Source organism: Pezoporus flaviventris, unplaced genomic scaffold, assembly GCF_033815535.1.
Source record: "Pezoporus flaviventris isolate CSIRO_AGI_PZ_B2104156 unplaced genomic scaffold, CSIRO_AGI_Pfla_v1 ptg000002l, whole genome shotgun sequence".
Lineage (NCBI taxonomy): Eukaryota > Metazoa > Chordata > Aves > Psittaciformes > Psittacidae > Pezoporus > Pezoporus flaviventris.
In genome coordinates this window covers 87,650,874-87,669,364 of record NW_026892550.1, presented here as the reverse complement: position 1 = coordinate 87,669,364, position 18,491 = coordinate 87,650,874, and the positions used below count along the sequence as shown (strand labels likewise).

Sequence of the window (18,491 nt, the reverse complement as noted above, 5' to 3'; positions counted from 1 at the left end):
ATCATGACTTGAGTATATTACTCACTGCCAGTGGGCATGGCTACAGCTTTGATAAGCTATTTAGCATACCAGTTCTTTGGAAGAATACATGGTGGAAGAATACATGGATGGCACCATACAAAACCAGGTAAATTTTTTGTTCTAAATTGTCCTCATTAATTACCCTATTATGCCAGTCAGACTTGCTGTCTTACTATCCAGATCTAGGAAGACATCTGGACTTGTACCTTGTTCTGTTAGTACATTCCCAGTATCTCACAAAGTCCAACTGTTCCTCATTCCTACTACAACATTTCAAACTCTCAGGTCAGTAACTGGTAAAGATACAGAAAGTGTTCTTACTATCAAAAATAATTTTACATATGATCTCTTTTGGACACAGAAGCTGTAAGAATTAGGACCTAAACTAAAACACATTACTCTATATGCTGCAGCAACATCAGTTATCACTATGATCTTCTGCATCAATCTCACACTTTGCATTTTTACTTTCATGGCTTTCCACATCCATTAAACAATTTTCTTCTGTTAAGTTCCTAGATTTCCTTCACTTGTCCACCCTTTAGTCTTATTCAAATTTAGAATTTGCTTCAGTAACATCTCCTGGGCTTGAAAATCCTTTGCATTCAATTTCATGAATCAAGTCTAATTAATTTATTTTTGAACTTCTCTCCAGCATTCAATACTTTTGCTGAGACTTTTAGTAAATCATAAAGTGAAAAAAATATAAAGGATCTGCTCTTCCCAAGTATTTAAGTTCCAGCTGCCTACAACCTACAGTGATTCTTTGAGAAAGATCACAAATGCATTTCCCGTTAGTCTCTCTTCTTCTGGAAAGCTTACTATGCTAATAGCCAGCACAAAATCCTTAATGTTCTCTAATGTTAGCCAAGGAAATTCCTTGCAGAACACATACTAGGGAGTTTTACACTTTCTTTATGCTTACTTCTTTTGCCACTGAAGTTTGCAGCAGTAATTGCTAGAAAGCATAGCTATGTAAGCAGAGTACTAAACTGCCAAAATCAGGCTCAGATAAGATAAACATGATTTTAGACAGATGGATAGCACGTTCATGGGTTCTAGTTATTATTCTTATCCCACAGTGCCAGGCTCCATGATATTTCATGATATTTTAGCATTAGTACCCTTTTAGAACTGAAACAACTGATCACTGAATTTGAAAGGGGGGTGGGTTTTTTTCTGCTGTCTTGAATTGAAATAAACCAGTCTTTCCTGACAACACACATACACAGGCTACTCATAGATATGGACCAGTGGTTCTAAGCCACCATGTCACTTGCAGAAAACCTACAGCTTACCTCCAATTCCAATTTCTTCAGCATCCCGCTAAAGCTACTAAACTATCAAAGCCAAACTAACCAGTAGAAAATGTCTATAAAATGTCTATCTCAGTAGAAAATGTCTATAAAATAGCCAAAGAATTTGGATGATCCGTCATCCAGTACTCCCTGCAAGTCTCAGTATCTTTTCCACTTCAATTCCTCTGATCTGTTCCCCACCTTCCTACTCGCATTTTTTTCTCATTTCTCTTTGCTCCTTCCAAGACAAAACAAGACAGGCCAATTAGAAGGATGCTCCTGCCTTAAACCTCCTAACAGTACCGTTGAACAAGACACTGATCTATTTAAGTATTATTAACTTCACTATTCCACACAGGGAGCTTTATAGAATGGTGCAGCTTTTTTTTTTTTCTCCTTTTGTTCCAACGTGAAAGTCCAAAATAACTTCATTACCAGACCAAAATAAATCTACTCAAACAAAACAGAACTACGTATCATTCAATTCCAGGAGGTAAGGCACACACTTACTTGGCAGGTATCTCACAAATCATCTAGCTCCATTTAAAACAAACCAAACCAAACTCCAAACCAAAAAAAAGGTCAGCAAGTGTGCTGGTCTGCCTTCAACTGCTGCAGAAAGTATGCAGAGTTCAGCCAGGGAATTTAGCTGAAGAACAGACATGCTTTCTGAATGGCAAGCATGCTGGTTTTTGTTAGGGAGAGAGAGAAACAAACATGGAAGGGTAAACAGAAGTCTGAGGAGGGAACATCAGGAAACACAAATGCTTTGAAGAACCTCCCTGACGTTTGCTTACACAATGGATGATTCCACAACAGCTGCTGAAATACGTGGAATTTCTCTGTATTTGCCTCCAGCAGATCAAGATCCAAAAGGTAAACAAAAAAGACATTTCCCTCAATTCCAAGGAAGCGCCTGATTTACCCTGACATCACTGACTGAGTTTGGCACATACACCAACTTTTGACATGCTATGACCCACTGGAGTCCATCCAGTTGTACATGATTATGATCAACATATATTATTATGATCAAGAATATAAAGAACCCTTCTTGAATTTTCAGTTGCTTATCCAAGTCTCAAAGGCATCAACTGCCCACGTAACTTTCGCTGAAAGTAGGAAAAAAAAAACCCAAACAAACCACCTCACAACCCAACTTTGTGATTAAACGCAGGAAAAATAATTGTACTTCCATCATCCTTCCCCAGAGAAACATCTTAGAGGACTTGTTACATAACTGAGCAGAGGTTATGGCACAGGCCCAAAAAAAAGTTCAGGACTGCTGCTGCATAACAAAGTTATTTTTTATCTTTTTTTTTCTTCCTGATTTTAAAGTCTCTAAAAAAGTTCTGATCAAATTTTCAATACAAGATGGACTATTAATTTTCTCAGCCTTACTGTTAGAGTATTGAGAGAACTTGTGTAAATCTCACAACCACCTCCAAAACTCAGATGTTTTCCTGCAAAATCCAGGAGGAAAAACAAACAAAACCAAAACAAGCAAACCAAACCCCAAATAAAACAAGGAAAAAACCCCACAACAAACCAAAACACACACAAATGCAAAAAGCTGTCCTACATTAAGAGAACACTGCTTGTACTTCTGGCAACTCCCAAATAAGATTCAATTTCTGGTAGGGTCTATCATTTCTCACAAATCCAGCTGTAAAGCTCCTTATAAGCTGAATGCAGATTAATGATTTTTAGACGTAAGTTAATTCCTCTTCCTCAGAGATTATGACAAAATTTATGCCCTTAATCATCAGTGAGCTTGTATCACAAACCTGACTAGGTGCTGTCACCTGTTCCTGAGTGACATACTCATTTATAGATGTAAGCACAAATTCCAGTTAAGCTTTGAGAGAAGCAGAGTACATAATAGATGACCTGTAAGAAGCTGCCCCCAAGACAAATGGATCTGGAGCCAGTGGTACAGGTCTCAAGCAGAAAACTAAAAAGAGGCATTTTCAAAATAAAAGGAGACCACCATCCAAATGTTGGAGGAAGAGTTGAAATGCAAGCCACGTTGACATAGCAACCCTGTGTACTATTATTATGAAGAATGCAGCAACATTTAAAGAAGCTGATTTACAGTAAGTTCCTAGAGTTCAATAAAAAGTTTATGAGTAAAGAAATACTTGACATACTCTGTTACTAGCTAAAAATGAAGACATGCAATATTTTGTTACCAGAAATAGCTAAACTGTGATACTATAGAGACGTGATTTATTCATTTGGTACTGCTTCCACATTAGCACTCTTCTCCCAAAAAACCATCATGAGGAAAAACCCAGTATTACTATTCTTCCAGATAAGCAGGTTCTGGTTTTATGAGATGGCTATTATTTGACTACAAAAGGAACAATAAGCTACCTACATAAGAAAAGCAAGAAACCACTACAACATACCATCTTCCTCAGTTAGAAGTCTGAGCCTCTATTTAGTGCTATGCTTTGTCAGTGATGAGATTTAAAAAAAAAAAAAAAAAAGGCCGATTTAACTAGAGGATTCCATTTTACACTGGGATCCCTTAATACAGTGTTGCTCAGGTTTCTGTTTCAAAAAGCGCTTTAAGTGCCCTGTCCTAAGTATAGGAACTTCCACTCTTATGCCCACCCCTTACTTACAGTATCAACAATACCAAGCAATATAATCTTGTATCAACAATTAAAAATAGTTCAGAGTAAGAAAACCACTTCTTCACATGTGCTTTCATCAATTTTAACTGGTTTTTTAGAGTAGCTACCCCATGTGATGACTAAGCACTTGAAGTATTTTTCTGCTTATAAACAGCAAAAAGGCCACACAGCAAGCAGTCAAGGCTACTCATACACATCCAAAAGGTGTTGATTACATGTTAATGAACTTACCTGATTTGATTTCTCAACTGTGCTACTGGGAACCTCTGTGGTATCCTTCACAAAAAAGTTATCTATGATGTGTCTCTCTGCACATTCCTGACCACAAATTGGACAGCGGATAACACCAACTGGGGAAAAAAAATAAAAACTGATTATGGTTGTGCAACTTAAGACAACTTAAGATATATCAAACAACTTCAAAGACAGCTTGTAAGGATAAATCTTTAAAAGGATGTTTTAATACCTTCTTGTGAATAAGATGTGAGTAAAAGCAGCTAATTCACATTTATCACTGAAGTAACCTTTACATGTTATTCCCTCATGGTGTGTTCTTTCAACCAAGGTCAAGCACCTTTTTGTTTCTTTCCTATAAAGTACTTGCCATAATCTTACAGAACATTAATTCCTTTTCTCTAAAGGGAAACTATTCCGTTTGAAAATTTGTTACAGAATTGATTAAAGTAAACACATATTAGTGTGGAGTATTAGTGACACTATTACATACACACCAGCAGTGTGAAATGACTGACTTCCAACTACATAATATGAGGAAATGAAATGTAAGAAATTTTATTTTCATTATTATTTCAATTTCATAATAAATGAGGCAAGTTCTATAGAGGAAGAACAGACCTGTATTAACATTGTGAGTATCTTTATACTAAGCAAGGGAAAACAAGCACAACAGACATAAGAATAAGCAAACACAGTCATCTCCCTCCACTCCTCTGCAAGACACACTGGGGAATAATTCTAAGACAATAACATTAGACTCCAGGTTGAAGAAAGACCTGAGAACCAGTCATCATCATCATGGCTTGACTTCACAAACAAAGATTTGGGAAGGGCTTTAGCCATGCTTACTACAAACACGCTGATGACTGAAAAGGCCAATGTGAGATAGGCAAATCCGGCTGCAAAAAGCACAACAAAAGGTCTCCTTGGGTGGTATAGGCGGGGCGCGATTCTTTCTACTTTGCCTTTTCTCCTCGAGACTAGTTCTGCGTGAGTTCTCAAAGGAGTCAGTGGCACTATGTATGGTGCGTCTCCAAGTCTCCCAATTGGAGGCCAAGGCGGACCACTGATGGTAGTCAATATGGCCAAGGCTAAGGTACTGTTTCAGGGAGTCGTTATATCTCTTCTTTGGGGCACTTCTCTTGCGGCAACCGGTGGCAAGTTCACCTTAAAATGTTATCTTAGGGAGGTGGTGATCCTTCATCCTAGAGACGTGCCCTGCCCAATGCAGCTGCAATTTCAGCAATATGGCCTCAATACTGGTGACTCCTGCCTGTTCGAGGTCAGTAACATTTGACACACAGTCAGTCCAATGGATGTTTAGAATTGTACGGAGGCAACGCTGATGAAAGCGTTCAAGGAGTCGCAGGTGATGACAGTAGATGAACCATGATTCAGACCCATATAAAAGAGTAGACAGCACAATGGCTCTATAGACACTAATCTTTGTACCTTTCTTCAGGTGTTTATTGCACCAGACTCTTTTATGGAGTTTTCCGAAGGCTCTATGTGCCTTTGCTATTCTGTTGTCTATCTCTTTGTCGATCGTGGTATTTGAGGAAATAATGCTTTCCAGAGAGCTGAACTGCTGAACTGACTTAAGCTCTGACTTGCCAATGGTAATGTGGGGATGATGGTAATCTTCTTGTGGTGCAGGTTGGTAGAGAACTACTGTCTTCTTCAAGCTGACTTCCAGTCCAAAAAGCTCAGCCGCCTCTGCAAAGCAAGATGTTAAACGCTGCAGATCTGCTTCTGTGTGGGCGACAAGGGCGGCATCGTCAGCAAAATGCAGTTCACGGACCAGATGATTTACGGTCTTAGTGTGGGCCTTCAGTCGCCTTAGATTGAATAGGCTACCATCAGTACGATATCGAATATAAATGCCGTTTTGTCCATCGAGGTCTACCGTAGCCCTCTGGAGCATCAGGCTGAGGAAGACTGTGAATAAAGTTGGTGAGAGAACGCAACCTTGTTTCACACCTTTGGTTATTGGGAAGGGCTCAGAGAGTGCATCGCCATATCTGACTTGCCCTTGCTGATCCTCATGCAACAGAATAATTATTTTGAAGAACTTGGGGGACAACTTAATCAGCCAAAATTCCAAGATCAGCCACAGGCCTTCTCTGCTCATAGTGTCAAATGCTTTGGTGAGGTCAACGGAAGTTACATAGAGCCCCTTATTCTGTTCTCTGCACTTTTCTTGCAGTTGTCTGAACAAATACCATGTCTGTGGTACTTCTATTAGCTCTGAAACCACACTGACTTTCAGGTAGAAGTTCTTCTGCGATAGCGGGTACTAGTCTGTTCGACAGTAATCTTGCACAAATTTTTCCAGCAATGGAGAGCAGAGTTATACCTCGGTAGCTTGAGCAGTCTGACTTTACACCTTTTTTCTTATACAGAGTGATGATGATTGCATCAGGAAAATCTGATGGTAATTTACCTTGGTCCCAACAGCACACAACTAGCTCGTGAAATTTAGCATTAAATGCTTGGCCTCCATGCTTCCAGACTTCAGGTGGGATTCTGTCAACCCCAGCTGCCTTGCCAGTTTTCACCTGCTGTAGAGCCTTAAGAGTCTCTCCCATAGTAGGGGCTAAATCCAATTCATTTTTCAGCGGTTGTTGTAGAATGTGCTGGATTCCTTTGCCTTGGACTACACGGTTAGCACTAAAGAGTGTTTGAAAATGTTCAGACCAACGATTCAGGATGGAGATTTTATCTGTAAGAAGCATTTGGCCATCTGCACTAAGTAAGGGGCTTTGAACCTGAAATGTTGGTCCATACACTGCTTTCAGAGCCTCATAGAATCCTCTGTGGTCACCCAAATCTGCACATAATTGAGTCTTTTCTGCTAGGTTGAGCCACCACTTGTTCTGGATGTTTTCAAGTTTCTGTTGGAGTTTGCTACAAACAAGACAAAAGGCTGCTTTTCTTACATGGCAAAGTGGCTGAGTGAGGTGTGCTTGATGAGCAGATCTCGTCAGCAATTCCTGGACCTCCTGGGTGCTATCGTCAAACCAGTCTTTGTTTTGTTTTTTTTTTTTTTAAAGAGAACCCAATGGATTCTACAGAGGACTGCAGGATGCTATTTTTAGTATGTTGCCAAAGCGCTTCAGGATCTATAAGCTGATCTTCAAGCCTAGTTTGAAGGTTAGCCTGAAAGCTGTCCCTCACTGCAGCTATTTGGAGATTATTAACATTGAGCCTCTTCCACGGAATGCTGCCCCTCTTAGGTTTGGGCTCGAAGTGGAAGTTAAGTTTGCAATGCACAAGGTGGTGGTCTGTTTGACATTCTGCACTAGGCATCACTCGGGTGTGACATCACTCGATGTAATGCAAAGGCTTAAACAATGAATAATTTTCTCAAGAGAATAAAAAGGACAAAGTCAAGGTCAAAACTTGGGGTTTAACAATGAGTAGAACAGACTGAAATGGAAAAGATCTATACAAACATTTTAAAGTAGACACTTTTCCTAGCAGCAGAAAACAGAACGTCTTATTAGCACTGAGGCTTGTTAATCATCCAAGGAAAATCTCTATGCATTAACATCTTGCTTTAAGAGAATTATCACAGTCATTAACTCCCAAAAAAAGCTAATTGAAACTAAGTTAGGTTAAAATAATCACTTAAGAGGTGGAAGTCACCATGCAAAGCTAACAGTAGAATAGTCACGAGTCTAGAGATTGATTCTAGACATACAGCTGCCATTTGAGAGAAGGCACAATCGTAGGGCCTTAAAGGAAATCAGAAGCACCGTTTAACTCAGGGAATTTAACACTAGTATATAATTCATCACTTGCATATTTAACTAAACCTGAATGGGCTTAATTCTGTTCCTGCTTCACTTTTATAATAAAATGTAGAAGAAAGAAACTACTCAAACATTTTGTTTTCTGCAGAACTTAATTCCTTACTCTAAGTGCATCATACAAGATTTAAGTAACTTTTTCATTACGTTCTTCCAACGCATGCTAGAGATTTAACTGGCCAACCCACTAGAAAGCAATTCTCTAATAAAAGTCCACCAGTTTTACTAAATTAGGTCTTCACTCTGAAAATTTAGCTGGTAGTTTTCATCACTTGCATACAAGAAGGTATTTTATCTGAAGGCTACGATGTTAAGCCTGCTTTCATTATAATTGCTGTTTTGCAAGTCTGCATTTCAATACATATTTGTGTAGCTTCCTTTGATAGAAAGTCTGTAGTTTTGGTTAAAACCCTTGTAAAATTTTTATACCATCATCATGAAGGATAATTAAGAAGTCCAATTCTGGTGTATCAGGTAGTAGAACTCCAATGACGGTATTCCTCCTTTTATTAAGCAAATCAATTTACCACAGTCAACAGTGAACAAACCTCTTAATATTCAAGATACATGCTTGCTGAAAAAGACTATTTTTTATATTTTTCAATAGTGCCTATCACAAATTGCCCTCTGTTCCTCCACTGCTTATTCCTGACCCTGACAAAGCACAGTGCTCTGTGTCAGCGTAAGTGACTGGGCCAGTCTTTGCTTGTGTTTGGGAGCTGGATATAGAGAAAGAATGAGACAGGCAAACTGATTCAAACATGGATGTATTTCTCCAGCTCTCCCAAGCATCACCTTCAGTCCCCAGTCTGCTTCACTGACCAAATGCACTGCTGTTTACACTGAAGCAACATGAGAAGCAGGATGAGGATGGGAAAAAGCCAACACTGCCACTGAAGATTAAACATGGAACCACTGAAACAGATTAGTTCTATTAAGCTGATGTCATGGTTTAACCACTGCTTATAAATCAGCTCAAATTGAAAACATGGTGAGCAAGGAAGGGGCAGGGTACAAGTTAGGAAAAGTGTTAATGTAAATCAAATGTTTAATCTGCATGCTCACCAACAGAATACTGCCAACTACGTGTTCAATAGATGACAAATTCTAGACTGAGATGAGAGAAGGAGAAAAGGAAAACTGCCCAAATCTCTCAAATCCTCTTGAAACTTTTTCTAGAATTCCTTACGCTGTCTACCCTTAAGTCAAGGTTTTATTCTGCAACTGTGTGTGGGTAAATTTGCTTTTGTTCTGATCCTGGATTGATGACTGCTACACAAATCAGTTTTAAACTAGGTTTAGTCAACCTCAGCATCATGGGTTTAAGTGAAAATACCTAGTATCATGATCTCAGTGTGTTACAGCCAGCTTACATTGCTAGGCACACAGCTGGCAACAAAGGCCTTTTTGGCACAAAATGTAAAATGCAAATTTGTCAGGCAGTATTTCTTTCAGGTCCTTATCTACCGTTTCTAATGTATCCAAGGCTTTTTCAGTAACGTACTGAAGAATATAAACCATGTGTGGTCTTTTCCTCTCCACTCTCCACATCAGAAATGGAAGGTACAAGCAGGGTGCTCTGTACACATGCTTTCATGCATGGTGCTTTTGAGACAGAAAGGCTCATGGCAAGCAACAGTGCCTAACAAACTCATGCAGATTTGTTTCAGAACTTCAGTCTAGCCACCTAGAGACACTGGAATTTCTATCCATGCTCCTTATCAGTAAACAAATAGTACAATGAAGTGTGCTGCGTGATCGCCACAGTCCTGCAGAACATGGTGAGGAGCTGGCAGCTCACCAGAACCCATGTAACTAAGAGAGACACTAAGTTACTGGGAAAGAAAACTATGGTTTACAATGAACCCTGAATTGAGAACTTAGAAAACTGGAGATGAAAGACAATGACTATTCTGGAATTAAGTGGAAAACTTGAGTAAATATGAAAACAATACATTTAAAGGTTAAAAAGGAACACCGATTACATTCAAGGAAAGACACATGCTCTAAGTTATCAGAACTCATAGACAAACATATCTCCGTTTTAACATCAGCATTTTACTGACTTTGTCAGCATTACCGGTCATAATCAAGTACTAAAGCTTTTTTCGCAAATCATAATTTTCAAGTGAATTCTTACTTTGCAATAATAGTTGCAGAATTCAGTTTTTTGTACAAAATGATAAAACTACATATAGGACAAGCAAAGTTTTCAGCCATGCATCCAATACAAAAAGTACAGGTGTCAACTATCACAGATCTGATGGCATTTGCTTACAGCTGAAAACGCATCAGCACAACCCTAAGAGCACACACCTGTAAACACCAAGCTGCAGAGATTTATAAACAAGAAATATTAGGAAAAGGAAAGTTACTGGATTTGTTCAGTTTCTGAGGATGACGCATAACAGTCAGGTTTTTTCATGTGCAGAGTCCTCTTTCAGAATAATGTTTGGGCAAGCAACACAGTGCATTGCGTTCATATATCCATGGTTTGGTAACAGGGGCAAGAGGGAGCTGCAGGGGTGTACTCTGGGAGAAGACGCTGAGGCAGCCCCCATGTCAGATAGAGCCAATTCCAGCTGGCTCTGAGATGGACCCACCATTGGCCAAAGCTGAATTCGTCAGCAACACTGGTGGCACCTCTGTGTGGGTGATTAAGGGTAAAAAACTGCAACAGCACTGGGAGAGTTAGAAGGAACTGAAAGAAACAGCCCTGCAGAGATCAGGTCAGTGCAGAAGGTGGGGAGAAGGTGCTTCAGGTGCCAGAGATTCCCCTGCAGCCTAATGAGCAGACCATGGTGAGGCAGGCTGTGTCTCCTGTGGAGGTCCCCAGGCTGCAGGAGGTGGATATATGCTGAAGGAGGCTGCAGTCTGTGGAAAGCTCATGCCAGAGGAGGTTTTGTGGCAGGAACTTGCAGCATACAGTGGACCCACACTAGAGCAGCCTGCTCCTGAAGGACTGTACCCCACGGAGAGGACCCATGCTGGAGAAGGTCTTGAAGGACAGTATTCTGTGAAGAGACCCCACACTGGAGACAGGAACAAGTGGGTGGAGGATGAAGTGGCAGAGAAGAATTGCAATGAACTGACCACAACCCCCATTTCCCATCCCCACTCTACCACTTGAGGAGGTAAATTTGGGAATGAAAGAGTGAAGAGACGTGTGAGGGGCAAGGCAATCGGGTTTTTAGATTTTATTTTTGTGTTCATTTCTCACCATCCAAATCTATTTCATAAAAATGGAAATGCTGTACAATAAATATCAACACACTAATGAGTTGACAGTTTAAATAGTTTTATCCCTACTATCTCAAATCCTGTTGCTGATAATGTATTTTGTATGTACAGAGATAATTTGATATACGAACCACAGACCTTGTTTGAAACCCTTTTTTCCTCATCCAATTTTCCAGTACAAAGGCTTAACTCAAGACCATGGACAAGTATGCCTCTCCTAGATACAGTGGTAGTAACAAAACACAACACTGCACACTAAGCATTACTGCACTCCCCAGCCTACTACAAGTCCTGATAGAGGAGTTTGACTTCTTTAGATGCATAAAAAGTAAAGCTGGTTTAAAATCATAACTGACAGTATAAAGACAGATGGCTGAAGCCAACACAGGAACACACAAGAGCTTTTTGCTAACAAGCCAACAGGTGCTGTAGCAAGCAATTAACTAACTTTTTTTGAACAACCTAAAGGACAGTGGTATTTTCCAAAGATATTTATGCTTGTATTTCATTAAAGGGTTACAGTAACATACAGGAAGAAGGAATGCAACACAAAGGCAGCTTTAATAAAGCTGCAGCATCCAGCGTTTTCTTACTACATTCAATATATGTATTTGCTTTTAATGTTCATTGGTATGCCATTTTTCCTAATAAACATTTAATTACATTTTTAACTGTTCCTTAAGCATGCATAGAATGGCATTCCTAAATTTACCTCTGAATTAGTTACCATTTGTTCCACTGAGTCCCTCTGCACTTTCCTACTGTAACAAGGGAACCCTTTTTGGGTTTTTCTGAAGTGTTTGGAAGCAATCATACAATCGCTTTCTAAACATGCTTAATCTTATTGCCAGCACTTACTTCCACTTGTTTCAAGACACCTGCTTTCTGAAAATTATATCACAATTTATTTCAGTCCTTTCAAGGTTGGGAACCCTTGCTATTCTATTATGGTCTGTTCAAGAAGATTCAAATTCTGAGTAGCAGGATATTAAAAGCCATTTAGTTGATTTCTTATATAAATTGGTAAGGACAATCATTCATCATCTAATGAAACTATAAGAGAAGCATACTATGACATCAGAACAAGAACTACATTACTGCTTTAAAGAAAAATTCCCCAAACTTATTGTTCATTTCCCAACTACTAACTGCTAAGGTACTGCCAAGTACATTACCAAGTAAGCCCAAACCTAGTATCCTCACAAAAGAGGAAAAAAAACCCAGTACCTTTATTTAAACATTGTCAGATAAATTATAATGCACTAGCAGTAGAAACAACATCAGATTCAGGTTAGCGTTCTGGCTAACCTTGTTCAGGTTAAGCATGTTCCTGGATGCTGATGCTCTACTGTTTATCCTGATTAAATCAGGAGTGAGGAAGACCTCTAATTCCACATTAATGTTCCAATGCTCAAGTAATTCTTGATCCAACCAGCTCTAAAGAGCTTTGAGATATTTGTGTGTGAACTGAACAATATATTTAGGAGACTTCCAAGACAACGTTATATTTTAGTGAACAAAGTAATTTTCTTTCCTGATGGTTCTCTTAAAGATAACTTGCTATGATAAAAAATTCCCAAAAATAGAGTTGACACTTGGCATTTTTAGTGTCATTTCCTTTCAGAATGCCTGATGTTGCACTACAATCTAGAGACACAAGGAATATCTCAGAAAACCAGATCTAGTATAACTTATAAAAGGAAGCAAGTTGAGATCAACTACCTTTCCTGTTTTTCCTTAGAGTGGGGGGGAATGGGGAATTGAGGAAGGGTGACCTTACATTTTCCTAAAATTGCCTAAAGTAGCATCACCTAACACCATCTACATCCTGCAGTTTAAAGGAAACAAACACCAAAGAGGATCCAGTGGTGACTCCAGCACAGCACAGCAGCTACAGGAGTAGTTAACCAGGGACTTTTTGTGGTTGAAGAAGTGATAGATCCCCTTCCCTCCTACCATCAGATAGAAGGAGTAAACTTAAGGGACAAGAAAGTATGGAGGGAGGTCCCTCCTCGGAGAGGTAAGCGAAAACCCTCACAATCCCTTCCTTCCTCCCAGTTGCCCTTGAGTAACAGGTATGAGGTCTTGGAACTACAGGACCAGCTAAATGGAGATGGAGGGATAGATCCATCTAGTGAGTCACCTAGGGCTTGTCACTCACTCCCATGCCTTAGAACTTCCTCAACGAAGAAGAAGAGTAATTGTGGTGGGTGACTCCCTTCTGAGGGGAACAGAAGGGCCCATTTGTCAACTTGATCCATCCCACAGGGAAGTCTGCTGCCTACCTGGGGCTCGGATTGGAGATGTTAAAAGGAAACTCTCTGATCTGGGGCAGCCCTCTGACTACTATCTGCTGCTGGTTTTTCAGGTTGGCAGTGATGAAATTATTACAAGCAGGGCAAGGGCAATGAAGAGACTTCAGGGCCCTGGGACGGCCGGTTAGAGGGTCTGGAGCACAAGTGGTGTTTGCCTCCATACCTGTTACAAGCAAAGGTGAAGTGATAAATAGGAAGAGACTGCAGATTAATGTATGGCTATGGGACTGGTGCCAAAGGCAGGGATTTGGGTTTTTCAATCATGGGCTGCTATATGAGACACCTGGTTTGCTGGTGGCAGGTGGGATACATCAGTCCCAGAGGGGGAGGTTTCTGGGACAGGAGTTAGCAGGGCTCATTGACAGCGCTTTAAACTAGGTAGGAAGGGGGAAGGGGAGATAACTGGGCCTGTTGGGGACAAGCCCAAGAGAAACATGCTAGGGCTTGAAGAATGGCAGACTAGGGAGAACTCTCAATCTATTGTTTCATTTGAGGGAAAGGGTAGTTGTTTAAACCCTGTCCTGCAGGGGAAAAAGGGTACCAGGGCAAGAGTTAGGAGAGCTCACTCACAGAGCTCTAGGTTAGATTCAAAGTGCGAGGGGGTTGTAGCTGGGTTTGAACTAGTGGGGCAATGTTCTAGTATTAATTAAGACCAGAAGGCCTCCCGCCTTCCAAGGGTGCCACTAGCGTGCTCTGCTCACTCCCTGGAATGTCTGTACACCAATGCACGCAGCATGGGGAATAAACAGGAGGAGTTAGAAGTCTGTGTGCGGTCTAATGGTTATGACCTGGTGGCAATTACAGAGACATGGTGGGACAGCTCACATGACTGGAATGTGGTCATGGGTGGCTATGTCCTTTTTAGGAAAGATAGATCAGCAAAGAGAGGTGGTGGAGTTGCTCTTTATGTGAAAGAGCGACTAGAATGTATTGAGTTCTGTCCAGGGGCAGATGAGGAGCAAGTGGAAAGTCTGTGGGTACGAATTAAGGGACAGGCTGGTATGCGTGGCACAGTTGTGGGGGTCTATTACAGACCTCCTGATCAGGACGAAGGAGTTGATGAGGCTTTCTACAGGCAATTGAAAGCAGCCTCACGACTACATGCCTTGGTCCTTATGGGGGATTTTAACTACCCTGACATTTGCTGGAAGACTTACACAGCCAGTCATTCACAGTCTAGGAGGTTCCTCCAGTGCATTGATGATACCTTCTTAATGCAAATGGTGGACGAACCAACTAGGAGAGGAGTGCTGCTGGATCTGGTACTCACCAACAAGGAGGGTCTGGCTGAAGTAGTGATGGTCAATGGCAGCCTGGGCTGCAGTGACCATGAGATGGTGGAGTTTAGGATCTTGTGTGGGAGGAATAGAATACCTAGCAAGGCCACATTTCTGGATTTCCACAGGGCAAACTTTGGCCTCTTCAATCGCTAAGGGAAGTATCATGGCAAAGGGTACTAGGTGGTAAAGGGGCTCAAGACGGTCAGCATTCAAGGACCACTTCTTCAAAGCTCAGGATCAGAGTGTCCCAGTGAGTAGGAAGTCAAGTAGGGGAGCCAGGAGACCTGCATGGTTAAACAAGGAACTGCTGGGCAAACTTGTACGGAAAAAGAGAATCTATGGATTATGGAAGGAGGGGCTGGCCACTTGGGAGGAATATAGGACAGCTGTTAGAGAATGTAGGGAAGCAATTAGGACAGCTAAGGACTCCTTGGAACTTAATCTGGCAAGTCAGGTCAAGGACAATAGAAAGGGCTTCTTCAAATACATAGCGAATAAAACTAACACAAGAAGCAGTATAGGCCCATGAGGTGGGTGCCCTGAAGACAGAGGATATAAAGAAGGCAGAGGTGTTGAATGCCTTCTTTGCCTCTGTCTTTACTCCTGCAGACTCTCCCCGGGGGACCCAGATTCCTATAGCCCCAGAAGGAGTCAGGATAAAGGAGGAGTTTGCTTTGGTAGATGAGGATTGGGTTAGGGATCAGTTAAGTAATCTGGACATCTATAAATCGATGGGTCCAGATGGAATACATCCGCGGGTGCTGAGGGAGCTGGCGGAAGTCATTGCTGAGCCACTCTCCATCATCTTTGGTAAGTCGTGGGAAACAGGTGAGGTGCCTGAGGATTGGAGGATGGCAAATGTCATGCCAGTCTATAAGAAGGGCAAGAAGGAGGACCCAGGTAATTATAGACCGGTCAGCCTTACCTCCATCCCTGGAAAGGTGATGGAACAACTTATTCTTGACACCATCTCTAGGCATATCAAGGATGAGGGGGTCATTAAGAGCAGCCAACATGGCTTTACCAAGGGGAAGTCATGTTTGACCAACCTTATAGCCTTCTATGAGCAAGTAACTAGGTGGATGGATGATGGTAGAGCGGTAGATGTGTTTTTTCTTGATTTCAGTAAGGCATTTGATACTGCCTCCCACAGCATCCTCACAGATAAGCTAAGGAAGTGTGGGCTTGATGATCAGGTAGTGAGGTGGATCAAGAACTGGTTGGAAGGAAGAAGGCAGAGAGTTGCGGTCAATAGGGCAGAATCTAGCTGGAGGTCTGTGACTAGCGGAGTCCCTCAGGGGTCGGTGCTGGGACCAGTGCTGTTTAATATTTTCATCAACGACCTGGATGAGGGAACTGAATGTACCCTCAGCAAGTTTGCTGATGATACCAAACTGGGAGGAGTGGCTGACATACCAGAGGGCTGTGCTGCCATTCAGCGAGACCTGGACAGGTTGGAGAGTTGGGCGGAGAGGAACTTGATGAAATTCAACAAGGGCAAGTGTAGAGTCTTGCATCTGGGGAAGAACAATCCCATGTACCAGTACAGGTTGGGGGCTGACCTGCTGGACAGTAGTGAAGGGGAAAGGGACCTGGGGGTCCTGGTGGATAGGAGGATGGCCATGAGCCAGCAATATGCCCTCATGGCCAAGAAGGGCAATGGCATCCTAGGGTGCATTAGAAAGGGTGTGGTTAGTAGCTCAAGAGAGGTTCTCCTCCCCCTCTACTCTGCCTTGGTGAGGCCGCATCTGGAATATTGTGTCCAGTTCTGGGCCCCTCAGTTCAAGAAGGACAGGGAATTGCTTGAAAGAGTCCAGCGCAGAGCTACAAAGATAATTAAGGGAATGGAACATCTCTCTTATGAGGAGAGGCTGAGGGAGCTGGGACTCTTTAGCTTGGAGGAGACTGAGGGGTGACCTCATCAATGTTTACAAGTATGTAAAGGGTGAGTGTCAGGATGATGGAGCTAGGTTTTTTTCAGTGATGCCCAGTGACAGGACAAGGGGCAATGGGTGTAAACTGGAGCATAGGAGGTTCCATGTGAACATCAGGAAAAATTTCTTTACTGTGAGAGTGACAGATCATTGGAACAGTTGCCCAGGGGGGTTGTGGAGTCTCCTATGTTGGAGATATTCAAGGCCCGCCTGGACAAGTTCCTGCGTGATGTACTCTAGGTTACCCTGCTCTTGCAGGAGGGTTGGACTAGATGATCTTTTGAGGTCCCTTTCAACCCTTAGGATTCTGTGACTTTCAGTCAGCTGTTCCATATTTGACTGGACTTGCCCTTCCCCAATTGCCTGTTCATTTCAAACCCTGTTTCCCTCACAAGCTTTAGTCAAGATTCAGTTGCCAACTGATTTGTCATCATTTCTTCCAATTCAGAATATTCACTCCTACAGAATCTCATTTTCTATAGTGGTAACAAGAATGCCGTTTTCTGGTTCTAACCATCATCAGTATTATTCACATCAAACGTAACTTCCTGCTTCCAGTCCTGTAGTGCCCACCACAATGGGGCAGCTGCAGAGGAAAAGAGAATCAAGAAAAGCTCACAAGATTCATCCGTAACATAACTGAAAATTTCATTGTGTTTGGGCCTGAAGCACTGCAAGGTTTAGTGGATATAAATCAAAAAAGGAAAAACATCCAAGGAGTGGAGACCACAAAAAAAAAACCAAACCCACAACAAAACAACCATGTCTTGTTAGATAGGTACAGTTCTTCCATAGTCTTAGCACCTCCTGAATCTTCAAAAGGTCAACACTGCAAGGGATAATACGTGTTAAAATGCCTTTCACTGAGAAAAGTCCCATTTTACATGGGGTTACAACTTCAAATTTTAGAATCCTAACAGGAATTGCATAGTCTGCTCTCTTAATAACCAATAGTTACATAAGTACCTTAATTCAAAGGTATAAAATGAAGAAAATATTTGTCTATCAAGAATGAAGTGAGGCTTGAAACTGTTTCTCCTTTCATCTCTGTAAGATTCAAGCTGTGGGAGAGCCTAATTCTAGGCAGGCAGTCCACTAAGCTTTAAGTGTTGGTATTTTGAATGTGTCAGTTTGTAACTGTGTCTAACATGGAATCACTACAAGAAGTAAGATGTTACAAGCATACTTACCTGTTTGTTTTTTCTCAGAAGAATGAAGCTCTCAAATGTCTCAAACATCAGGGTCTGTTTTTGTCAAAATAATCCTATAAGATTTTAAACTTTTTTTTTATGGAGCAAGCATTTCCAGAGTGCTCCAGTGGGTAGGTGAAAAAATATTACTTAGCTTGGGAGGAGTTCCACAGTGTCCATCATTATTATTGTGAGGATGCTAAGTGAAAAGAACCCACATTTTCATCTACTCCCTCGTGCTAGGATAGTTGTTTATGCAGCTTTACAGTGAGTTGGATCAAGAGCACATGGCTCTTGCATAGGAGGAGTAGAGGGGAAAGACCTCCAGCCTTTTTAGCAGCAACATCCATTCATATAAAAATCAAGCAGCTGTGGAACCTTACATTCAGACTTTGCTTGAACCAGGCCTGGACAACAGACTGCTAACAATAGTAACAATGCAGAATCCTCTGCCCATTCATTTCTATACCGTGCTAACACAGATTTATGCTGCCATGCAATGAGCTGGATTAGGGAATAATG

The 18,491-nt window shown here is 41.4% G+C and overlaps 1 protein-coding gene and 1 long non-coding RNA gene across 2 annotated transcripts in view; both read right to left on the bottom strand.

Annotated features, from left to right (window-relative positions):
* TRIM24 (tripartite motif containing 24) overlaps positions 1–18,491 on the bottom strand; it is a 69,125-nt gene that overhangs the window by 32,232 nt on the left and 18,402 nt on the right. The window contains exon 2 of the mRNA XM_061444960.1: positions 4,193–4,311. Coding sequence (XP_061300944.1) covers positions 4,193–4,311 — 119 coding nt within the window. The remainder of the gene's footprint in view (positions 1–4,192; positions 4,312–18,491) is intronic.
* LOC133264886 (uncharacterized) lies at positions 4,474–17,518 on the bottom strand. The gene is made up of 3 exons (XR_009741795.1): positions 17,094–17,518; positions 7,522–13,164; positions 4,474–4,974 (listed from the first exon to the last, which is right to left on the bottom strand). It is a non-coding gene; the product is annotated as an uncharacterized LOC133264886 (long non-coding RNA).